General features: G+C 36.7%; 3 protein-coding genes across 3 annotated transcripts; 2 read left to right on the top strand and 1 right to left on the bottom strand.

The window, feature by feature from the left end:
• The first annotated feature begins 2,889 nt into the window (after positions 1 to 2,889).
• On the top strand, positions 2,890 to 13,141 carry LOC140800181 (diacylglycerol kinase 7-like). Its single transcript, XM_073154847.1, has 12 exons — positions 2,890 to 3,383; positions 4,641 to 4,763; positions 4,902 to 5,039; positions 5,119 to 5,204; positions 5,590 to 5,677; positions 5,780 to 5,855; positions 7,941 to 8,023; positions 10,424 to 10,494; positions 11,610 to 11,687; positions 11,806 to 11,893; positions 11,993 to 12,109; positions 12,714 to 13,141. Exons 1-12 carry the CDS (start codon positions 3,042 to 3,044, stop codon positions 12,870 to 12,872), a joined length of 1,449 nt encoding a protein of 482 aa, XP_073010948.1. The 5' UTR covers positions 2,890 to 3,041; the 3' UTR covers positions 12,873 to 13,141.
• A 1,795-nt stretch (positions 13,142 to 14,936) lies between these two features.
• On the bottom strand, positions 14,937 to 17,966 carry LOC140800334 (anthocyanidin 3-O-glucosyltransferase-like). The gene is given in 3 exon segments (XM_073155068.1): positions 14,937 to 15,950; positions 17,455 to 17,849; positions 17,851 to 17,966. Coding segments are annotated over 3 exon segments (1,362 nt in total). The 5' UTR covers positions 17,946 to 17,966; the 3' UTR covers positions 14,937 to 15,078.
• Positions 17,967 to 21,688: 3,722 nt separating this feature from the next.
• LOC140800108 (pathogenesis-related protein PR-1-like) lies at positions 21,689 to 22,335 on the top strand. Its single transcript, XM_073154771.1, has one exon. The coding sequence runs from the start codon at positions 21,745 to 21,747 to the stop codon at positions 22,231 to 22,233; it is 489 nt and encodes a 162-aa protein (XP_073010872.1). The 5' UTR covers positions 21,689 to 21,744; the 3' UTR covers positions 22,234 to 22,335.
• Positions 22,336 to 24,084: the final 1,749 nt, after the last annotated feature.

Here is a 24,084-nt window from a genome sequence, read left to right as displayed (position 1 = left end):
CCATTGAGCCAAGCCATTAAACAAGTTCTCCACAATATTATTTGAGGTTGGAGTCAAACATATAATCTCCTTGATCATAAGGAAGGTATCTACCAACTCTATTATAGTTAGGTTGGTTTGATCCGCTTTTATTTTCTTAAAAGCATTGTGCTTCAATTATATTAACATCTTGAGCATTTGTGTAAGAGATTATTTGGTTGCAAAATGTGGGATTTTGTGAGTATTAGTATACTTTTGTCTATCTAAAAGTATAGTTAATCTTCTTTTTTTCACATAGTCATTATTTTAAAATACTATTTATCTCTGTAGATTAGTAAAAATTAGTACCCACCCGGTTAAAATACAAGAAACCAATTCAAACTCAAACACCTTGAGTCTTCTACCTTACTTTGAAAAAGAAAATGTGAAAAGACGGCTAAAGAGAGGAAAATTAATTCAAATATCAAAACAGTAGATTCTTTTATATAGGAATTTGAGCAATTTATTGGTTTCTTTCCATTATTTTTATATACTCACTTAATTATCTTAGTTGAATAATTATTATCATCAAAGTCGATCATCAAATCATAGCCATAAAAAATTAAATAAGCATAAAAATTTTAAAATTCCTAAAATGCATCTCATTTGACTTTATAATATAGTACTCTATTTAATTTTATGTTGAACTAAAAAATTTGTTCAATAGTATTACAATTCGTTTCTATCTATAATTATCTTAACTCAAACAAAACTAACGACAATATATTTACGAAGAATTTTAAGCAAAATACAGGAATTAAATAATAAATAGTATAATATAAACGATAATAAATAATGTGCTTTCATAGATTTTCGAATAATATAATTCTTGAAAACTATAGGAGGGACAAGAAAAATATCCCAATATCCTTAGTCAAGGAGCCAAAAATGTCAGGCTTCCAAGAAGTTTTTGACTAGATTGGCTTTATTCTTTTAAATTTATTATTAAATAGAATTTAATTTATTATAATTAATAAAATTGTTGAACTGATCAGTATTTTATTTCTAGATAAAAGCACCGATCAATTCAGCATTTTTATCTGGTCCTAAAACACTAAATTTATCCGGCGATTTAAAAATACTAATCAGTTCAGCATTTTTTTAGACTATAATAAATTAGATCTCATTTAATAATAAATTTAAGATCGGTCTATTTGGATAAAAATAAAATAAAAAAAAAAGCAGTTTAATTAGGTCAAAAACTGGAAAAATAAATGGGAGCATATGTCAGAGCTTGGTCTCATGGAATTTGTCCGACTGACTTTGGCCTCATCTAGAAGCTATGACCTTTATGACTAAGACTCAAGTCTTGTCTTCTATTTTATTTATTTATTCATTCATTTTATACATATACTCCTCCAAATTTTCTTATTTACGAACATACCCTTTTTAATTTTGAACATGCAAAACAAAAACAAAAAAAGACCTTATATCGATCAAAATTGCAACTATTAAACTTTTCATCCGGAGCTAATAATGCAAATGACCAAGCTAACCCTATGTCAATATTATTCCTACCATTGTTAAATGGCATTGTATTTTCATAATAATAATTAAGTTATAAATTAATATAAACCACAAAGATAAAATTAAAATCAGGCTATACTATATTGAGGTGTAAAAAATGTAGTTACTTTTACGATAATGGTTAGAGTTTTTGACTAAAATAGATCTATCTCTTGAGTTTTTTTTATCGAAATGGATTATCTTTAAATTTATTTGCCAAATGAGATCTAATTCGGTGTAGCCCTAATAAAAACGCTGAACTGATCAGCATTTTTAAAAATGCTAATTAGTTTAGCATTTTTATCGCTAAATAATTTTTTTTCTAAATTACTGAAAGACTAAGTTAAAAAGATTTATATACATAAAACGCTCTTGGCAAAAATGCTAATCAATTCAACGTTTTTGTTAGGGCTAACGTAAAATGTTAGTAAATAAATTTTGGGAGTTAATTTATTGGGGTAAAAAAGTTTTGGAACGGGGCTAGTTTGGTCAAAAACTCATAATTTAAAAAATGAGAACTGAAATATAATTTTTCTAAAATTTAATTATTTCATTAAAAAAATTCCTTCCTGGGAATCCACGCCAAGCCAGCAAATCCTCGCTGTTTTCTCGTTGGGAAGTTATTCGTTCCCATTCCAAACGACACGCTCTACGGTCCTACTTTTTCGATTTCTACACGGGAAGAATAACTACCCCAAAACACACACACTCTCAAATCACACTCCTAAACCCCGCTCCAAAGCCGCCGCCTCCTCCCCCACACACTCGACCGTTACGGACTCAATGGCGCATCCGCAATTTCGTCCTCTTCCGAGGGCATTTTCCTCGCCCTCTATTGTGGTGCCGGAATTTGGAAGCGGGAAAGTGACCCCACCAATTCCAATACCTTGAGAATGAGAATGGAACAATAAAAGTTGAAAACTATTTACATATTCTATGTTTTTAATTTGCTGTTTAAGCCCTGTATTTTCTCTATTTGCATCTCGCTCCCTTTAGAGAGTTTTAAAAAAAAAAAAAAATGAAATTAGCCCTCTCAAAGTTTCTTTTTAATCTATTTTCAAATTTAAATTCGAATGTAAGTGAGCTTGTAGATTAACAAAATGATTTAGTGCAAAGTAATATGTAGAGAAATTCCAAGACTTTCATATTTTCCTTCGTCCAAAGCCTTAGCTTATATTTTTTTATACCTAAAATTTTCATTTAAATTTCTACCTCAATTAAAAAAAAAATATTGGGAGGGCTAGTTTGGTCAAAAACACTACTTTAGAGAAAGGAAAGGTGCGATTTGGAATAATAAAATATGAGGTTTGAAACGCAAGGTGTTTATGTTTCTTAAAAAAAAGCCAGCCGCCGCTATGAGAACTCAGTTCCTTGGAGCAGTCTTTGGGTCACTGTAACAAGATACCATTTCCCCCTTTCTTCTTCTCCTCGATTCTTCCGCTCACTGTTGCAAGAATATTGAGAGAGAGAGAGAGAGAGAGAGAGAGAGAGAGAGAGAGAGAGAGAGAGAGAGAGAGATGGCGAGATCGGAGGCCGACGAGGCGGTGGTGGCAGCGGGAGGAAGAGGGCCGGCGGCGAGGGTATCGATCTGGGAGTCGCTAAGGGGGTGTGGGGTCTTTGGGAAGGAGATCGACAAGGAGGAGCTGAGGAGGAGGATCGTGATGCCGTTGTACCTGAGGAGGGCGGTGGTCGAGGCCGTGAATTCTAAAGATCCAAGCTGCGCTGCGGCAGCGGTCGAGAGATCGGGGGAGGAGGAGGCCCCGGAGGCTCCCATGGTGGTCTTCGTTAATTCTCTAAGTGGGGGAAGATACGGGCCAGTACTCAAGGTCCGGCTCCAGGAGCTCATGAGCGAGGAGCAGGTTAGGAGTACCGCTTCCCTCTTCTTTCCTGACGTTTCTTGAGAGATTCTTGGGTTAGGTTTTTTCCGGAAATTAGAGTAGATTATTCTAAGAAAGTAGTTATTTTCTGGTTTCGATGTTAGCAGGCGAATATTTTGATAATGCTGTTGTTATTTGCAAGTAGTAAAATGATAACTTGATAATTTCTTACCGAGCTGCACGGAATTCCATATAAATTAGGCGGTAGTTTTGTGGATGTTCTTTTCTTCCATTAGCTGCGTGCTTTGCTGCTGTTAGAACTTGTAATATATATGAACATCGAGATATCAATATATCTTTGTTTAGAGAATGAATATGTTATGATTAACTTAGAGGGTGTCAGTTAGTGGGTACATAACAGTGAGGCAGCAAATCTTGGATTCTGTGATGGGCCTGTTGCATGTGGCTTAAGTTGTGCATCTGAAAGCATTGGAACTGAAAAATAGTGGTACACTCTGATGAAAATATGAAATTAGAGATTTAGAGTAGTTGTGCCTGTCTTGGTACTCATGGTTTTGCTTGAGTACTGTCTCTTGCTTGTAAAGATGTTTTTATTGCTCTGATTTTGGTCTTATGTTTCTTCCCTTTTGATGATTTTTGTTGCTCTTCGATTCTGTCTCTTCGTAGTGGGGGTGGGATCATATGGCACCAAGAAGAAGTAGGTTCCTCAGAGAGATGTCTAAAGTAGAGAATAAGAGAAGAGAAAATAAACAAGGGGAAAAGAGTCCAGTATTCTTTGATAGTTAGCAATGTCTGAAATCTTTATGAAAACATGTTTTCTTACTCAGCCTGAGAGTTGTAGAAGAGGCTATCTTTCCTTTGCATCTATGTTCTTTTGTAAATATGTTATGCTAGATTACATTTAACATTTAAGTCAATACCACATATGAAGTAGGTGGTTGCTTGTACATTATGGATTTTAGCTACTTTAGATTTGATCAAGCTGTTTATCCTGGAAATCAGGATTTTAGTAGTTAAACTTTAAAATACCTTTATACTCATTTTTGGTAGAACTTGAGGAATATACATTTTCTTGGACTACTGTTGGCATATTTGTGATTACTTTGATATAGCTGGGAAGTCATTATCTTCCCTTTTAGTCAATTAAACTCTTAGTACATATCTTTGATCAGAGACAGAAGCATCATTTTCAAAGTGAACCTATTTGTCCAGTCTGCTCATTTATGTTTACAGGATTATCTTTGCCATTCACTTGTAAAATATAACTTCTATTTGCAGGTATTTGATCTTTCAGTTGTGAAGCCTTCTGATTTTGTTCGCTGCGGTTTGACTTGCTTGGAGAAATTGGCGGATCATGGAGATGATTGTGCAAGAGCCACTCGGGAGAGGTTGAGAATTATGGTATGTTTTGATGGTTCTACCACTAGTAATTAATTTTTTAAATTATTCAGCATAACTTGTGCCTCTATTATGTGGCATCATTGACTTGAGATGGTTTGCTAATATGCATGTAAAGTCTAAGCTGATTCTTCTTGGCAGGTTGCAGGAGGTGATGGTACAGTTGGTTGGGTATTAGGAAGTCTTGCAGAACTTCCTGATGTGAAAAGGGAGCCAATTCCTCCAACTGGTATCATTCCACTTGGTACAGGCAATGATCTTGCAAGGACATTTGGTTGGGTAAGAAGTTCTGTTTACTGTATAGTTTTACTACAATTTTCTTTTGTACCATCCATCTACTCAAATAGTACTTCTACAGGGTGGTTCTTTTCCTTTTGCATGGCGTTCAGCTGTTAAGAATTCTCTCAATAAGGCAATTACTGGCCCTATCTGCCGTCTCGATAGGCAAGTGTTATTGTTTCCTAGATGTGTTATATGGACCTTCAGTTTTTATTTCCCTTCAATTATTAATTAAACTTCTTTCTCATTATTGATAGATGAAAAGTTCAGCTTCTTCACACAGCTGCTGTTTTATACTTTTCTGCATGCCCTCTAAATTTGTGAATATGTAGGATATTTGATGCATGTTTGGCCGGCAAATCATGCATACCATTTATGTAGTTATATTCGCATGGCTTGCAATTTTATTGTGTCTTATACAATCTATGATATTAGAGGAATGTTGAGAGAAGTACTGTTATCTTCTTGTCAATTTGTATAACAGGTTATTGAATTCAATGCCTCAATTTTATCTTTAACTTGAAAAAAAATTATAATTGGCTTCATACAGTTGGCAAGTTGAGGTTATGACACCAGGAGGAGAAATTGAAGACCTGCCACACTCGCTTAAGCACGTGGATCAGTCTGATTTGAGTCAGGTTTTTATTTTATCTAGTCATTTTGAATCATGAACTTTATAATTCATAGTAATCACATTCAGTAATCTCTCCAGCATAAACTTATTTTTCTAACACTGGCAGGATATGGATATCCAAAGAGAGCTGCCAGAAAAGATTTCTTGTTATCAAGGAATATTCTATAACTATTTTAGCATTGGTATGTGTTTTAAGCAACTTAAGAATCCTTTACAACTGCTTAGTTCTATTTATATTATCATTTTTCTCATGGATTTGAATAAGGTTACTGTGATTTTATTAAATATGCACACACTTTATATTGCATAAATTGACATACTCTATGGGAAGGGGATGATTACATTAATCGCTGTCTTCTATAAGAATTTGGGTTACAAGACAATCTCTTTTCCTCATAAGTCTGTAAGGATCACTGAAACTATGATTCGATGGATGGTAGCATAATCCATTCCATGTTTATATATATTTTGAATGTTCGTAGAGAAAAGACAGGTATCCAGCTCCCTTTCTGAATCATCACTTCTTGATCGCAAGAATTTCTGCCAGAAATTCTGTCCTAAGGGGGCAATGGCATGAATTGCTGTATTGCTGTATCCTGTATCATAATTTGGCCATGGCACAATTGGTTTAATTATTGTTGTTATTGTTATTATTAATATATTAAGGCTAAAGGAACTTCAAATATAACATGGGATAAGTGGTAGCATGATCCATGTTGATATGTATTTGTATTGTTCCTATATCAAGGTCAGATGGCCAACTACTTGGTCTCAGTTAAGAATCTTTACCTTTCCATTTCAAGGGGTTTCTGCTGGAAAGCCACTTTTCTACATTTTTTTCTCAAACTGCATCAATATGGTGGCCTACTGGCCATTTTTCCTCTTATAACAATGATCTTAACCTCTGGAGTAGAGCTCCATAAAAAAATTACATTTGATATTTCATGAAGTGTCCTATTGGTCTGTTCATGTTTATCCTTTCTGTTTAATGTCTATAGTTCAGTTTTCTGGTTACAACATGTTTATGATTTACTTGCAATCTTATGTATTGTTTCTTATTTTAGTTTTGTAGCAAACTACTTGTGGCTAGGGAGAACAGTAATTGTCAAATGAGCTCCTTTTTGTAAATTAATTGTCTTTAGAGCTAATTACGTTAACATCCCTTGAACTATACCGGTTTTCACAGAAACCCTTTAAACTTTTTTAGGTTACAATGTCACCCTTAAACTTTCGGGTAGTGTTAAACAGGTAATGGCAATGACAAAAAATGCATAATGACCAACTATACCCCTAATTAATATATCACAATATTATTAATTTTAAATATCTTACATCTCTCTCCTTGCTCTCTTCTCTCTCCCGTCGACTCCCCTCCCATGCTTTCTCTCTCCTTTCTCTCTTCTCTCTCCTGCGGTCTCCCGTCCCACGTGGCTCGGCAACGGAGCTCCCCGTGGCCTCCCCTCCCAAGTAGTGCGGCAAAGAGCTCGCCACGGCCTCCTCTTTCCACACGGCATGGCAGCGAGCTTACCATGGCCTCCCCGTCCCACGACCTTGCTCGCTGTTGTTGCGGAGGCTGCTTGGCTCCTCGCCAATACACATGCGCAAGCGATTGATCAAGAAGGCAAGGCCTCGCTCGCTGTCGTTGCCAAGGCTGCTCGGCTCCTCGCTAGCGCACATGCGCAAGCGGCCAAACAAGAAGTTGGCGAAGAAGCTGAACCCAAACGACGGCCTGCTTAGTCCTTACCCTCGCCATCACCGCAAGCGGAAGCTCTGCGGTCGGATCCGCTGGCATTGCCCCTAGTCGATGCTGTCGACGGTGAGATGGGGGAAGGCGGAGGAGGGCAAGCCGATAGTGGGGGGTTGGTCGGCTAGGTTCCTGGTTGTCACAAGCCGACGGCGGGGAGGCGATGGTGAAGGGAGAAAGATGATGGATGGGGAGGAAGACTGTAAATTTTGATAATAAATTAAATTTAATTATAATAATATATATCCTTTTATCTTAATTTAATTAAAGGACTTATGAGGGCATTTAGGATATTTCTAAGAAATATGAGTGCCACATAAGCCGACTCGCTTAATTTTTCTCACGGCACACTAACAGAAGGGTGACATTGAAATTTCTCCAATATTTAGGGGTGATATTATAACCTAAAAAAGTTTAGGGGGTCTCCATGAAAACTGGGTATAGTTCAAGGGGTATCAGCGTAATTAACTTTTATCTTTAATCCTCATTCTTGCAAGCATTACATTATTATTCTTATATGTAGGAATGGATGCTCAGGTGGCACATGGGTTCCACCATCTACGTAATGAAAAACCCTACCTTGCACGAGGACCAATTTCAAATAAGGTATTATCGAGCTCTTCCATTGTTTCAGATTACAGACTCTGATTTTTATATTCTTTTTTGTTATTCTTGTCCTTATCACATTCTTGTACCTAAAAATAATTGGCTACTCCACTTTGTTTTGGATGATTTGCAATTATTCTACTTAGCAGTATATCCGACTGACATTCTAGGTGGCACATGGATTCCACCATCTACGTAAAAGAGCTCTTTCATCTCTTTCATTTTCCCTCTTGTAGTAGTTTGTTCTACAAAATGCTGATTCAAAGTGGTTAATCAGTGATCAGAATCACCAATTTTCTTCTGTTGGACAAAACATTTACTAATATGTTCAGCTTAATATCCTTGGCCTTTGGGTCTCTCTTCCATGTAGTGTAATCTACCTGGACCATAGAGGCATAAAAAAGAATTAGTTCAGCACTGGGCTCATGTTTTCATAGGCCTTTATATGGATTTCTGTGGATGGTGCTTCACATTAGGTGAATTAGCAATGGGAATACTTTGATTTTAATCGATGTATTGAATGGCGGGAAAGGCGGCTGCCATGGCTAGGCGACGCACCAACTGCCCTGCTAAGCTGAAATGTGCCGACGAATGGCAGGGGGATGCCTAGGCCTAGGCAGGTCGGCACTTTGGCCCACCAATAATTTAAGCAGATAGTTTAGTAGGTCAGGTTTTTTAGCGGATCGGATTTAATAACTAACTGTATAAAAAAACGCAACATGATCACTCCTCTCTCGCTTGTTGCTCTCTCTCTCTCTCTATAGCACACCATCGAACCCTTAAAAAAATTTCTTCCATGGCTTGTGGCAACGAAGGCGACCACCCGTCTCTCTCAGTCTCTCTCCCACAATGGATGGTATTCCATCGCTCCTCTCTCTCTCTCTCTCTCACTCTCTTTTAAGTCTCTCTCGTTCTCTCTCTCACTCCCTCTCTTACAACCTCACTCTCTCAACTCTCACATCAAACGGGTTTTTAGATTTTATTTTCCATTGATCAATTCTGTCTTAATCCGTTAGTTCTTAACTTCTTATTTCCTAATTGAAGTTGGCCAATATTTGTTGAAGTAATTAATAAAGTAAATCAGTAATAATCTGTTAATCTATATATATATATTTATTATTTTTTACACGTCTTGTGTCTTCTGCCTAGACGCTAGGTGGTAGAATGACCGCTCGCTACTTGTAGCTGCTTTTTAAAACATTGATTGTAATAATCCTGACAACATTACATGGCCCAGATTTAATCATCTTAATCTTTATTTGCTGTTTTTTTTTTCTTCAAGTTGCACATTATGCTTAATAACAAGTTCTCTTAACAGGAGTACTATAAGAGTGAATCAGTAGAAGAACATTTGCAACATGGGAAAATGCTGAATAAAAATCATGAGTGTCATTTTGGAACTAAAACTTGCAGTCACATGGTCTAGATTAATCTAAAGCATGGTGTCAAGATGAATGATATCTCCCGTACAAATGAAACATGAAGATGGATACAAGGTAGAGAGATGACACAACTTTGATACATCCATAAGACATGTTCTGATAAATAAGAAGACTCCACTAAAAAGACTGGAATCCACCACAAAAGAGAAGAGAATAGGGGGAGAAGATTTGAGGAGCTTCCATGAAATTAATACTTTGTTAATTTATTCAATTTTCTGTGATAAATTCTCTTCTTTTTAGAATTCCTCTCAGCTCTATATAAAGATGTTAAAGATGTGAGGAGCCACAATCAAAACTAATCAAAAACTTTCCTAATCTAATCTATAAACAAATGATGACCATTTGAAATTCAAAATCAACCAATTCCTAATGAAACTTATCTCATAGAGGATAACAATCATGTCTCCTAGATTTTAGGAACTTCAGACCAAAAAAGATAATCTATAAATAAATCTAATTTTGAGATAAGAATATATCTGAAAAAATGGAAATCTAATCCCATCAGTTTATATGAAACAGTCTGGTTACTCATTGAAGTATATTGTTTTAGGTCGTGGTCCTCATGGATCCCCTTCTTGAGGACGTTGATGACCATTTCATAAGTTTGTTGATCAACAGTATATGGCAGTGACTGATGTTAGAATATAAAAAAAAAATTAAAAAATAATGTTCTCTAACAACTTAAGTTTTTAAAGTAGTTGTTCAGTTAAGAACTGACAATCATGTAGTAAGATCCATTACCATCTATTTGGAAATTCACAAATGTGGCAAATTCTCTCTTTTGAGTTTTGATACTTACATCTTCTTTCACCTACATTTTTCTCACATATATTAAGTACTATCCATCCTCTACTATGTAGCCTAACTCTTCTCTTGAGAAATTGAGATATTGCTTTTCAACCATTGTTTTGATCTTATTGGATATGGATGATGACTGATTTGTTCCCCCTTCTGCTAGTTGATTTATGCCAGATATAGCTGTACCCAGGGGTGGTTCTGTACACCTTGTGTGAGCGGTCCGAACTTAAGGTCCGCTGCTTTATTTTTTCACTCTTGCATAATGTTCTATTACTAGCTTGAGATGCTGTCTATTAGTAGATTTTATTTATATTTTGGTTCTTCTTTTGTTCCATATTGTCACTATTTTATTAGAATTGCCAGAATTATGTAGTAATTGTATAAATGAAATCTTCAGATTGACATTTCTGGATGTTATGCACCTTTTTGAATTGATTGTTAATTGTCCTAGGCCTGGTAATAAAATTATGTACAAAATCACTTCCTCATTGGTAGAAAGAAGATGACCCTACCTATCCTGACGATTCATTCATGAACCATTAATAGATTGATGAGATAATGAGATTTAGATGCCACCATAATGAGATATAAAGCAGTGAAATACTCCAATTCGTCTCCCCTCGAATGGGCTTGCCAGAACAACCTTTGTTGTCTTTTGGCTTTGGAACATTTATATAATATGTGGTGAATGTTTTCTGCTCATGCATACCTTTTGTTATTAGGTATTGGAAGAATGAAATCACACAAAGGACAGTTACACCAGATTAGTTAAGTTGTCCCTTTCAAGTATTTATAATCTAAGTTGCTGCCTTTCTATGTTTATTACTCTTTTCAGATAAGCTTGAAATGTAAGATATTTGCATTTCTACATATAATATGCTACAAGTAACTTCTAGCTGAAGAATATCCTGGAAAAATCAAATATTCTTTGGCCTCATCTACATGGTTGTTGTAGCCCTTTTAAACCTATTATTTCTCATTTTCTATACTGCAGTTGTTAGGTCACTTCCTATTCCTCAGACGATAATCCAAGGGTCAGATTGCATTCCAGAATCTGAATTAGGATGTGGATGTATCGGTCACATCATGAAATTTCTTGTCTTTTTGTATCTTTTTTCTTCCAAAAAGTTCAACGACAGCCTGCCATCTATACAATAATACACTTTTATACTTTAGTACTCTGGGATATCCTAGGTTCAGGTTTTGCTCCTTCCCTTATTGAATGCTTGTTGTGTGCTTCACTTCATTGAGCTTTGCTTCTAACTGATCTTTGATGCAAAACTATCTTATCACATCATAGGTTACAAATCTTGTAATGTGTTGATCTGAAAAGTTCTTCCATGCAGGGGACTAAAGAGCATTGTGCGGCTTTATATTAAAAAGGCAAACTGCTCAGAATGGGAGCAAGTTCCAATTCATTCAAGGCAAGTTATAAATTCTAGTAGCACAATTATCTAATGAGCAACAAACAATTACACAATTATGTATGTCTATTAAGCTTTGTCCCATACATTCTAAGCTGACAAGGTTTTCTATCTGCAGTGTCAGGTCAATTGTTGCTTTAAATCTATACAACTATGGAAGTGGAAGACATCCTTGGGGTAATCTTACGCCTGAATATCTAGAAAAGGTAACATGAGAAATACAAGAGAATTACACATTTCACTCCATCTACTTGTACTTTGTTAGTACAGTGATGAGTTAGTATTAAGCTATCTGCCTTCTTCAGAGAGGCTTTGTTGAAGCTCATGCAGATGACGGTTTGCTTGAAATATTTGGTCTAAAACAAGGGTGGCATGCATCAGTCGTCATGACTGAACTTATTTCTGCAAAGCACATCGCTCAGGTATCAATGCTACTTTGAGATACTTTTCATTTCAATGATTTAAAGAAACATAAAATATTCAGCAAATAGTAATGGAGAATTGGAAACTACCTTTTGCTGATAAGTCACAAGTCTTAAATGCCCTGTTTGTACATAATGCAGATGGATGAAGTTATTAAGACTTTGACATTCTGGAGCAATCATTACTCATACAGTTTGATCTAATGCAATAATGATTTATTACGCTGCTATTTAGATGGCCTTCCACTATATCTGACCTGTAAAACTACTTATTTTCTTGATTTATTGAAATGCATAATTGGATGGAAGTATTTTCTCCATAGTCCTGCATCAGTATTATAGATAGTGCCTAATGCTTTTCCTTAATTTACACAGAAGAAAATCTGCCAAATTTCATTGTTAACCTATGAAATCTGATCTTTTAAAATAAATAAATAAATTCTGCAAAAGGTTCTGTCGGCATCCTGCTGCATGTTATGTGGAGGATCTCAACTCTTATGGTATATAATTCTTTAGATGTAATTTCTTGTTGCTCCTAAAACTAGATAGTCGCAAAAATGCCCCTAGTCAAATAATGTGGATTAAGCTGCTGTTTCTCTTTTAGGCTGCAGCAATCAAGTTTGAAATTAGAGGCAGCCAGTGCAACCGGTCGTATCTGCAAATGGATGGAGAGCCATGGAAGCAGCCATTAAGCAGGGAATATTCAACCTTTGTGGAGATAAAGAAAGTTCCTTTTCATTCACTCATGATAAGTGGAGAGTGACTTGATTTTCCACCATTAATCAGGTACATATTTTCTGTGGTATGACTGAAATCTCAGCATCATGGTACTCGTGCTCATGTGCTGTTATCTTTCTGGTTACTTCTTGAGATTCGCTTGTAGAGTATTAGGAAGTGTTTTGGTTGAGGTATTGTGGCATCCAGTTAACGGACTCTAGCATCATGTATAGCATGTATTTGAACATCAATTAAATTCTTCCCCATTGTACAAATACAGCAGCTTAATAAAAATCCCCTGCTGTTTTTGATTCATGAATTGCACCCGAGTTTGGAGAAAGGCCCTAATCTCTTTATAATGCGAATAGGTTTACACTTGGTTCGTTTAATTAAGAAGTGCTAATTTGATATGAACTTTGCATATCAAGATGTATTGCATTTATTGTTGATAAATTATTAGATTCTGATTCTCACTGTAGGGATAAAAAGCGTCTTTCTGCTGTTTGTATTGAATTAATAGAGATGTCTGTGGGAAATTATTTATGGTATTTTTACATAATTGCCGCTGAAATCTTTCAACATATTATAAATAATTACCATCGAAATTATTGAGCCCTTAAAAACTGTCTACTCATTCAAGTAAATTTAACTAACCTTGGTTAAAACTAAACTTGGATAAAGGAAAGACTAGTTTGAACTTGTATAAATTGCTTAAAATGGCTCTAAAATTATATAATATTATCGATATTATAGTACACACCTTTATCTTTTAAGAAAAAAAAATATCAATTAGAACTTTTTCACGTTTTAAACTTTAAGAAGGGCGTTATAATCATTTATACGTATTTATTCACATGCTAATACTTTTAGGAATTTTCTATCAAAATTTAATCATAACAGCAATTTTGGAAGGGTTTTTGGTGACAATGTTTGGTTACCTTTAAATTAAGAGGGTGACAGTTACAACAAGATAAAACTTGATTACCTGTAATTTAAGATAAGAGGGTTACTTTGATGAAACTCACGTTTACTGTTATCTCAATTTTCTCTTCAGTAAATAAATAAATAGAATAAAAAATAAATCATAAAAGCTAGAACAACTAAAAGGAAAGAAAATATAAAAAATAAATAAAGAAACAAAATTGTTTCTCTGTACTCTAATTAATGCCCTTGTACTTTTTTATTTTAAATTTATTTTGAGACTATGTAGATCGATGATTCATTTAGTTTAGCAATTATAACTCGATATATTGAATAGAGACGGGAAATAGGGCATCGACCCTTCTAAAAGCCATATACTACAAGCACCCTCACAAGAAATTAGAGGAGATTGGACAATCGTCTTCAAAGCAAGTCTTCTGCTTGGCCAATAATGACAGTACTATAAATAAAAGTAGCAAAAAGCTTGAGAGGATTATATAAACAGAGGTGGTTTAGCTTTCTATGACATAGTTGGTATCACAATAAACTTAAAAGAGCAAACCTGTAACACAAAGACCACAAACCTTCATTAAAAAAAAAGAAAAAAGAAAGAAGATGCTGGCTGGACCAGAGCAAATACAACCTCACAACAAGCAATTCTTGACAAAGAAAGAAGAAGAAGAAGAAGAAGTCATCCAAACCAACAAGTGACACGGAACAACGATAATATGAGGGGTAGCTATCGTGGAGATGGATGAGGGGCGGCGACAGAAGTTGTGGAGGAGATCGAGACTGGAGGAAATGGCCAGTCGAGAGCTATAGGGGAGAGAGAAAGGAGAGCGACGAGGACGGGTGGGGAGGGATGGGGACATCAACAATCGGCAAAGCTTTGAGGTGAGAGGAAGTGGGAGGGAGGAAATGAGAGGAAAGAACTCCTTCCCTTCTCTAAGCTGAGCAGCCAAGGGAGGGCATAGGAGGAGGATATGCGGGCGAAGATCGGCTAGGGGAGGAGGAGGGAGAAAACAACGGTGCCGGCGGGGTAGGCCCTCGGCGAAAGGGGAAGAAGAAGCCAACACTAGCAGAGACTGCTAAATTTTTCAATGTCCTTGTAGTGTGATTTACTCATGTATTACGCTTTTAGCCTTGCCGCATATAATATCTTATTTAGAAGTATAAAAATAAAGATGAGTTCAAACTTCAAACTAGCAGCAGTTTATAAGTACTATTACGTTAGGCTTAGAAGATTACAACGATCGTTTAAGCAAACAAACACACTAAGAACCAATCCAAACTCCACTTGCCATCCAACCAAATTTAAAACACTGCACTTATTAGAGCCCACAAACTATCTTAACGAATCTACTAAAATTCTCGTTTGAACTCCCCTGCTCACCTTCGAACGCCTTCAAAACTTTCCTCTTAATCTCGCCCGCCTTCTCCCTCATCCTCCTCCCCTCCTCCCTCCTTAGCAGCACATCCAGAGCCGCCACCACCCCGTCCTTCGTCAGCGCTCCGCCGTCGAACTCGAGGCCGACTCCCCACACGTGCGACACCGACCTCGCCGCCATCCCATGGTCTCCGAAGAAGGGCCGGCAAGCCATCGGCGCCCCGCACGACATCGCTTCCAGGACCGAGTTCCACCCGGCGTGGCCCACCATCGCCCCCACCGCCTCGTGCCTCAGCGCCGCCACCTGCGGCGCCCAGCTCACGATGAGCCCCCTCTCCTTGGTGCGCTCCAAGAACCCTGGAGGGAGATTCTTCCGTTCCTTCTCCTTTAACGACCATAGGAACGGCGCGTTGCTCTCCTCGAGGCCGAGGGCGAGCTCTCTGAGCTCGTGCGGCGGCAGCGACACGGTGGTGCCGAAGGCGACGTAGGCGACGGTTCTTGGCTTGTGACTGTCGAGCCAGGTGAGGCAATTGAAGGGGTCGGAGGCGGCGGGAGGAGAGGAAAGGAGGTGGTTGGGGCCGATGGGGAGGTAGGTCGGGAAGACGGTGGCGAGGTCGGCGTCGACGAGTGGGTCGAGGCCAGAGAAGGTGTTGAGGACTAGGACGGAGGCGCGGGGTAGGTGCTCGGACATGCGGTGGAGGAGGCGGTGGAAGACAGAGTCGAGGTCGCCGGAGACGATGCCTTCAGGGAGGTCGCGGAGACGGTGGGTCGCGAGGCCGGGGATAAAATGGAGAGGGTCGTCGGGTTTGAGGAGGACTGCGTCAGGTGCATTGTCAAAATTAATAGTAATAGTAATAGCACAATAGCAGTACAGTAACAATAATAGTAATCGTAAATAGTAATAATATATGGCAAATACTTTCCATAGCCGCTCAAAAATTTAGAATCACAGTCCAACGATTATAGTAGCCAGTTTTCAGTACTAGTCTTCCGTCCCTGTTTCAACACTATATTACGTAAAAAGTGATATTAATTCTTCAAAAATTACATGATTCTAACTCGAGGGTAACACATTCTTTTCTTTCATTTAGATTTGTCTGATGATGCTATAGATATGATTAGACTTCAATTATATTAGATATCACTTAATACTAGGAGATATAGTTTAATTTAAATTTAATTCTTTATCTCTATAGGAGATAAAATTTAATTAATCAATTCAAATTTGATTTTCTATCTCTATATATTATCAAATTTAGTTTAGATCAAATCTTAAATTAATGAGAAATATAGGTAAGTAGGAGATTATAATTTAGTTAAACTTTCATCAAGTTAATTATAAAAATCCATAAATACCCTTATCCTGATATACATACATTACTCTCACTTAATATTATATATATCTTTTATCTGACAAATTATTAAGATAATATAATTGTAAAAAATAACATTAACATATAAATATAGAATTTAAAAAGATATATATGTAAATAAAGATTGTTTTGAGGGTGTACTTGCAAAAGAACTTGTTGGTATACATATATACAAATAAGATAGTTTTAGAAATATATGGATATACATGCAAACATAAACTTTAGAAGAGTATATATATACAATAAGATATTTTTAGAAGGATATACATGTAATTTTTTTAACCTAAATTATAATTCATAAATAAATAATCACCTATTGAAATAGTTATAGCACTTGAGTTTTCAAATGTTCCTATTATACTCTCAAATATATGAAACCGTTAGATCTCTTTCTATCTTAGAAAGATAGATAAATATAAAGGACATAGAAGAAGAGCTCTAATAATAAATAATAATAATAAATATGTCAATTAAATCGAGAGCTAGAGCCTAGATAGTGGAACATAGTTTAAAGTGCTAAGAATGTTAGGTTAAGTTGTAACAAAAGAAGAAGAAGAACGATAGTTTGTCTTGTTTTAGATTTTTTATATAATTATCACTGAAAGCTTTTAAAATGTTAAATATGTTAGCTTCAGAGTCAAAATTTAAGTATTTTTTTACATATACAGCCACGGAAAATTTTAAAATTAAAAGTATAATTATGTTAGTTAAATTTAAATAGTTATGATTAAAACTAAATAACTATTTTACCCTTGTATAAATTACTTAAAATAATTTAAAAGCTTAATAAGAAAGAAGGATATTTTAGTGTTAAATAATAATATATTTGTTAATCTTAATAACCATTCTATTAAAATTAACTATAAAAGAGTTAAAAGATTTTAATGACAGTGATAATATTTTTAAAAAAATAGTGGTATCTGAGCGATGTTACTGGAAATTACAACCTTGGGCACCGACTCCAATGGTCCGGCGGATCAGGTCGGTGTTAAGATGCGCCAAGAGCGCAGAGGTGGCGCCGGGCCACAGCGGGACCCACGGCACCCCCAGCTGCGCCGCCACCTCCGCCGCCATCCACATGAACGCGTCGCTCACCACGCAGCTCACCGCCACGCCGCCCGCCGCTGCCTCCGCCGTCTTCATCCCTTCCATTATCCCCCCCGCCGCGGCCGCTTCCAGGAACATCCCGATCCGCCGCTCCACCTCCGGCGAAGGCGGCGGCGGCGGGGGCCCCAACCCGTCGGGCACCCCGTCGTCGATCGCCACGAGGCGGAGGTTGTCGCCGTCGGAGGCGAGGGGTCCCAGGGACGCCGCCGTGCTGAGGAAAGAGAAGGCGGCGCCGGGCGGCGGAGAGCGCGCGCGCTACGTGGAAGAGCGCAGCGGGGTGCGAGCCGAAGGGGAAGGCGACGAGAGCCACGTGGGACGAGGCGGTGCACATCGCGGCCGGCGCACGTTAGAAGGAGGACGTGCACGGTTACCTTGGAGGAGCGAGACTTATAAAGCAGTCGGAGGAAGCTAAGTAGCCGACACTGTTAGCCGTGTTGCACGTGACTGTCTCGTGCGATATTAGCCTTGCTACCTACCGACCCTTCCTTTCGGTGGTTTTAACATTGTTGCTGCTCATATGATCCTGAATTAATGCCCCTTTTTCACATTTTCTTTTTTTTTTAACATATTTATTTCCTAAAATATGAAAAATATTTAACCCTTCAATAGTGTTAACAAAATAAATAAATAAATAAATATTTTGTCCTTAATTTTTTTTTTTCTCTCTCTCTTCTTTAAAATAATACTAATTTAGTTACTCACCCTAAAATAGTGGGTAACAAAACGAAGAATAAGAGTCTGGAGCAAAGGGAGCAGTTGATGATTTGAGCAAGAGACTTGGAAACCATTGCAATAGTAAAATTAATAAGTTTATAGTTCCAATAAGTTTTTAGTCCCGAGCTTGAAGCAGAGCAAATTGCAGGGCTTACAGGAGATGCTTAAAGACAAAAAAAAATACTTCTTGGATTTGCCTTTCCTGGGGCATTAGATCCTACAAGGACCGTACTTGGTTGGCATAAGCTTTTCAAGTTGTTAATCCCTACCATTAATTGAAAAATTATATGAAACATTGCGATTGATTATCTCATTAAAGAACGGATTAACATATTGTAAAGATAAAGTGTTAAGAAGAAAGGAATAATAGATAATAGGATCAAGTTAAGATAGTTAAAAGGAATTATATTGTATGATGCCTATAAAATTCTATAGATAATATTATCGCATTAGGATAGTTAATTCTTTGTTACGAACTGGCATGATCCGATCAGTAATGGTTTTGAATTAGATTGAGGACGTGAATTTCGAAAGAAGCTGCGGATAGATTTTGAGGTATCGGTCGAACAGTGGCCGAAGGTCAGATAAACCCTAGCTTAATAGCCCTTTAATAGCTAGATATGTACTAGCTTAATTCCTTAGTGTGAAGGGGAAGAAGTTGTTGTAAAAGAGAGGGATTAGGAGTTAGAGGAGGTCGACCAAAGACTTGGGCGGTGGAAGGAAAGAGTTGGGATAGAGCGCCAATGGCTAGAGACAGTTGATAAGAAGATAAAGCTCAATGTCGATTTCACCACATATTTATAGAGGCTCACCCTAGGGACCCAAACAATTAAGTTAAAATCCTAACAAACTAACTAAACGAGTCTTCTTTATCTTCTCGGATTAACTCTTCGTTTCGATTTCGAATCTTGAGAAGTTGTGAATACCAAAGTTGTAGATTAGAATATCGGTGATTTTATCCAACTATTTGATATTATTCGAATATCTGTATAATATTCTGAGAATATTTTCTTGAAACTGTACATACTTAAATTCAACTAATTAAATAAAATCCTAACATACTAAGACTCTAACTAAATCAAATAACTAAATAAGATAATTAGACTCAATCCATTGAGCCTAATCTCCCTTTAATGTGATCTAACTCGATTCAAATCATTTTTATTTTCAAAAGTAGTAGTATATTTTTTATTCCATTAGCAGTTATTAGAGTAAAATTAACTCCACGTGTTTTTGAGACATTTTAAGCAATATTCACCGGTCAAATGATAAGTATAGATGTGAAATAATAATAAAAGTAAAATATATGATGTTTTTTCAATATAAATTTTTATAAAATTAAGGAAATTTTGCATATAATATAACGAACTGTCTTTTAATGAAATTATAGTTTACACCTTATATTTTTATTTTTTATAAATCGAGCGATATGATTTAATAAATATGTGTAGAAAATATCTTGCCTTAGATTATTAAGTTAAACTTAACTAAATCTCTAAGTTAAGTTAACTATACTAGGAAAATTATAAAAATACTCTCAACTAGGTCATACTAAGAGTATTTTAGTCATTTTAGAAATAATATATCTCTACTTAATAGAAGAATATTCTCACGATATTAGTTCAAATTTAACATAAGATATTTTCTGCACATATTCAATAAATAATAGTAAAAATATAGGGTGTAAACCCCAATTAGCTTTTATCATTCGGTTTTATATATAAATTTCCCTAAAATTAAATATTAGCACCGTCGTATCTCCTAAACGGTGGGCATTTATTCTCACTCTGCAGGTCACCTGCCAAGTTCACAATCAATATTATTAAATGTTAGAGTTATAGTCTACCTAACTTTCTCTATCCCAATATTCATCTCTTAATTTAATCATACTATTCTATGGTAAAATCATGCATAACGTATACAAGCATATGCCAGCCATATATTTCTCTAAAGGAGATTGTCAATTGAGGTTTTGGTGCTAGTCTAAGTCTGATGCATGTCAATACATTGATAGGTGGTGCAATTGAACTTATTAAATATAGGTGATCAATACATTAATACACAAATAGGCCCACGCTAAATTTATGCTTTAAAATCTCTTAATTGAAAGTGATGTTGATGCTAGCCAATTCATCCTAATCTATCTAGACATGCCGGTGTACTAATTATGGGCATCCAACGGAATTTAGGTGGAGTTTGTGCACCGTAAATCTACATGCCTTCTATATTACTACAGATGTTTGACATCTGATGCGGTAGGATAAAAAAAGCTAAAAAATTATGTAATTGTTTAGAATAAATTTGAGCTAAAGATAGCATCATTCTTATAAAATATTATATGTCATTGCTCATTTGCTTCTTTTTTAATTATAAAATTAGTCTTCTAATTACAACCACAAGAGAATGTTAGAAAGGCATATCTAGGACTTTGTCATCTTAAGCCATAGATACTACTCTCCGTTTATCACGCCGCAAGTTCTGTCAAGCCATTTGCCATTAATACCATTAGTTGGCTCCCAATACCTAAAACCATCTTCTAATAATAACAGTAATTAATTAAACAATCAACCCAAACAAACCTACTACAGGAAAAAAATAATAATCTAAACATAATTGCCACTGAAAACTTTAAAAATATTATAATTGCCATTGCCATTGCCATTACCATTACATTCTTTTAAAATATTAGAATTGCTACTTAAAATCTTTGGATACTTTCATAATTGTCATTATAATTAGTTCTAAACATACTTTACTAAAGTTTATTATTAAAATTAGCAAATGTGTCTAAATAAGTAAAATAGCGTCTTTGTTAAGTTTAGAATGTAAAATATTTATTAGTATTTTTGTCTCGAATAAAAAAGATAGTTTTATTGTTCTATAATATTGAGTACAATAGTTTTTAAATTCTTTTATTTTAATTTAAGTTACGTTTTAATTATGATAAGTTAGATTTAACTAATGAAATGTTATTTTTAAAATAGTACACTGATTTATGTGGCAATTATGATATTCTAATATTTTCAACGGCAATTATGTAAACACCCCCATAATCTAAGTAGCTTTGAGGATAACAAATTAATTAGTTTTCTAATCTCCAAAGACAAGCTATAGATTGCTATCTTGCTGGTTCTTGATAGATTACAACTTAGACGAATGCCAAATAATAATGGCACATATAACTTATTCTTCCATTGGTGGACCTTCGAATCTATATTGCAATCACTATCGAACATGGGTGCCACTTAACAACTACCTGTTCATATTATTTTAAAATAAAGCTCAATTCTTTTCAACAACAGGCCACTCCATAGTCCATATATATATATATAACTAAACTCTTAAAGGAACCACCACAACTCCCACTCTCTCTCTCTCTCTCTCTCTCTCTCTCTCCCTCCAAAACTCCAAAAGCTATGCATTCCTCTCACAAACTCCATCTCTTCATCACCATTCTCTCCTCCTCTCTCCTCTCCTGCAATGTAGTAAATGGGCTAAAACCGGCACAATACTTGCGGCCGCATAACGCGGCCCGAGCCGCCGTCGGGCTGCCGCCGCTCGTCTGGGACGCCCGCCTCGCCGGCTACGCCAACTGGTACGCCAACCAACGGCGCGGCGATTGCCGGCTGGTCCATTCGCACGGCCCGTTCGGCGAGAACCTCTTCTGGGGCAGTGGCACGGGATGGAGCCCGGCCCAGGCCGTGGGGGCCTGGGTCCAAGAAAGGCAAAGATACAACTACTGGACCAACTCATGCCGTGGTGTCTGTGGCCATTACACTCAAATAGTTTGGAGGAACACCAAGAGGCTTGGCTGTGCCATGGTCAATTGCTACAGTAGAAGAGGTACCTTTGTGGTATGTAGCTATGATCCCCCGGGCAACTACGTGGGCATGAAGCCCTACTGAGTTTGATACCACTACTTATACGTATATATATATATATATATATATATATTGTTTTATAACCTACCACCTTCTTGTTAATAAATTGCACATTCTTTTATTCCACCCTTCTGTTTGTTGATTCATTGAAACGCTTATTGGTTGCTTAATTGGAATGCATTATTTTGATTCCTGTGAGATGGCATTTCATGGATTACAAGGTGGTAAAGGGGAGGAGTGAGAGAATCTGATTCTTAAGAGAAGCATGTGTATGGATTGGGAGATCACATGGTAGGTATCATTTTGCTACTAAGAGGTGAGGAGCTTTTGGGTCAGCTTCTCACATGATGGATTGGAAGGAGGCTTTCTTTTGTCTCCCAGAAAGGTTAAAAAGACAAGGTTGAAGAGAAGGTAAGATGAGATGATCATTCATCTATGGAAGAAGAATGCCATCATTTTTTAGTTTGTAGGTGGGGCATGTAAAATTATGTAGAATGGATTTGTTTGTGTTTGTTTGTTTGCTCTTTTGACTACATAGAATGGATCTATATAAGAAAAGATCTAAGAAAGAGTTCCAAAAGTCCTTTAATGAATGATTGGGGTTCCCTACTTTTTAATCTCTAATTGGGCAATGTTTTGAGATAATTGATGAATCTCTGCACTATTTCTTCTTCTTTTTTTGTTCTTTTTTCTTTTCTATTTTTTTCAAGAGAGAGAGGGGTGCAAACTTAATAATGTCCAAATTAAATCAGTGCCGCTAGGATTTGAATCTAAATATACTTATATAATATCAGTGCCGCTATATATATATATATATATATATATATATATATTTGTTTGTTTTTTTTCTTAAACTATGCTTCTTATAGAAAATTAATTCAAAATAAATAGTAGTTATTTGAAGCAAAACCCTCATTGGGCCTAAAGGTCTTCAGTTTCGGCTCATTGGGATCCGATTAGAAGGAATGGGCCTGAATCTACCAACGTAAATGACTTCCAATCGAACAACTCAAGCTTGTTAATTACTATCTTCAAGAAGGGTGAAAAGGCTGACATAAATCACCTCTTTCCTGGCACAAAGAGATAGTGCCTCAAATAGCTACTTATTACTAGTATGGCTTCTTTCCTATAACATTCCCATGGGGATCATAGTTGCAAGTGACGAAGGTATCACCACTAGCACACACAACTCTTGCACAACCAAGCCGGGCACTCTGCTTCCACACCATTTGGGTGTAGTGTGAGCAATCTTGCCCCGACTTGCACGAATTTGAATTATAGTCGTAGTATCTCCTCTCCGCCGCCCACACTGCCACAGCGTCGCCCACTTGCCAATTACTACCACCGCCCCAGAATATATTTTCCCCATAGTTACTATCCGAATGCGCTAACGCGCAGTCTCCCTTCCTCTGATTCGCCCACCAGGCGGCGTAATTCGCCAGAGTACTGCTCCATTGGAGCGGGGGTAAATTGAGGCCGACCCGAATTATGTTGTGGGATGTGAGAAACCGCTCCGCTAGACTGATTTGTAGCAGCCCCCTCGACGGTGGTAATACTTGAAACTCATGGCCCGAGGAGGGCGAGAGGGAGGAGGAAAGGAAGAGGAAGATTCCCAAGATAAGACACGAAGGGAATTTGTTGAAATTCATGGATGAGACTAGATGGAGAGGTTATAGGATGGTTTAGTTGTATGAGATCTGATGGAAGTTTCCTGTTGGTTATTGGCAGTTATATAAGGTTATAGATTGCTAATTGTGGTAGATCTTTTTAATAATTTATGGATGGCCTAGAGTGCTTAGAATGCAGTAGGGTAGAATCATTTCATGTGATAGCACATGAATCAAGAAAGGAAACAGGTTAGTGAACATGGCAACC

This window comes from Typha latifolia, chromosome 13 (assembly GCF_019914945.1).
Source record: "Typha latifolia isolate L0001 chromosome 13, TyphaL0001v2, whole genome shotgun sequence".
Classification (NCBI taxonomy): domain Eukaryota; kingdom Viridiplantae; phylum Streptophyta; class Magnoliopsida; order Poales; family Typhaceae; genus Typha; species Typha latifolia.
Note: the sequence above shows the minus strand (reverse complement) of the source record. Positions and strands in the feature narration are given on the sequence as shown.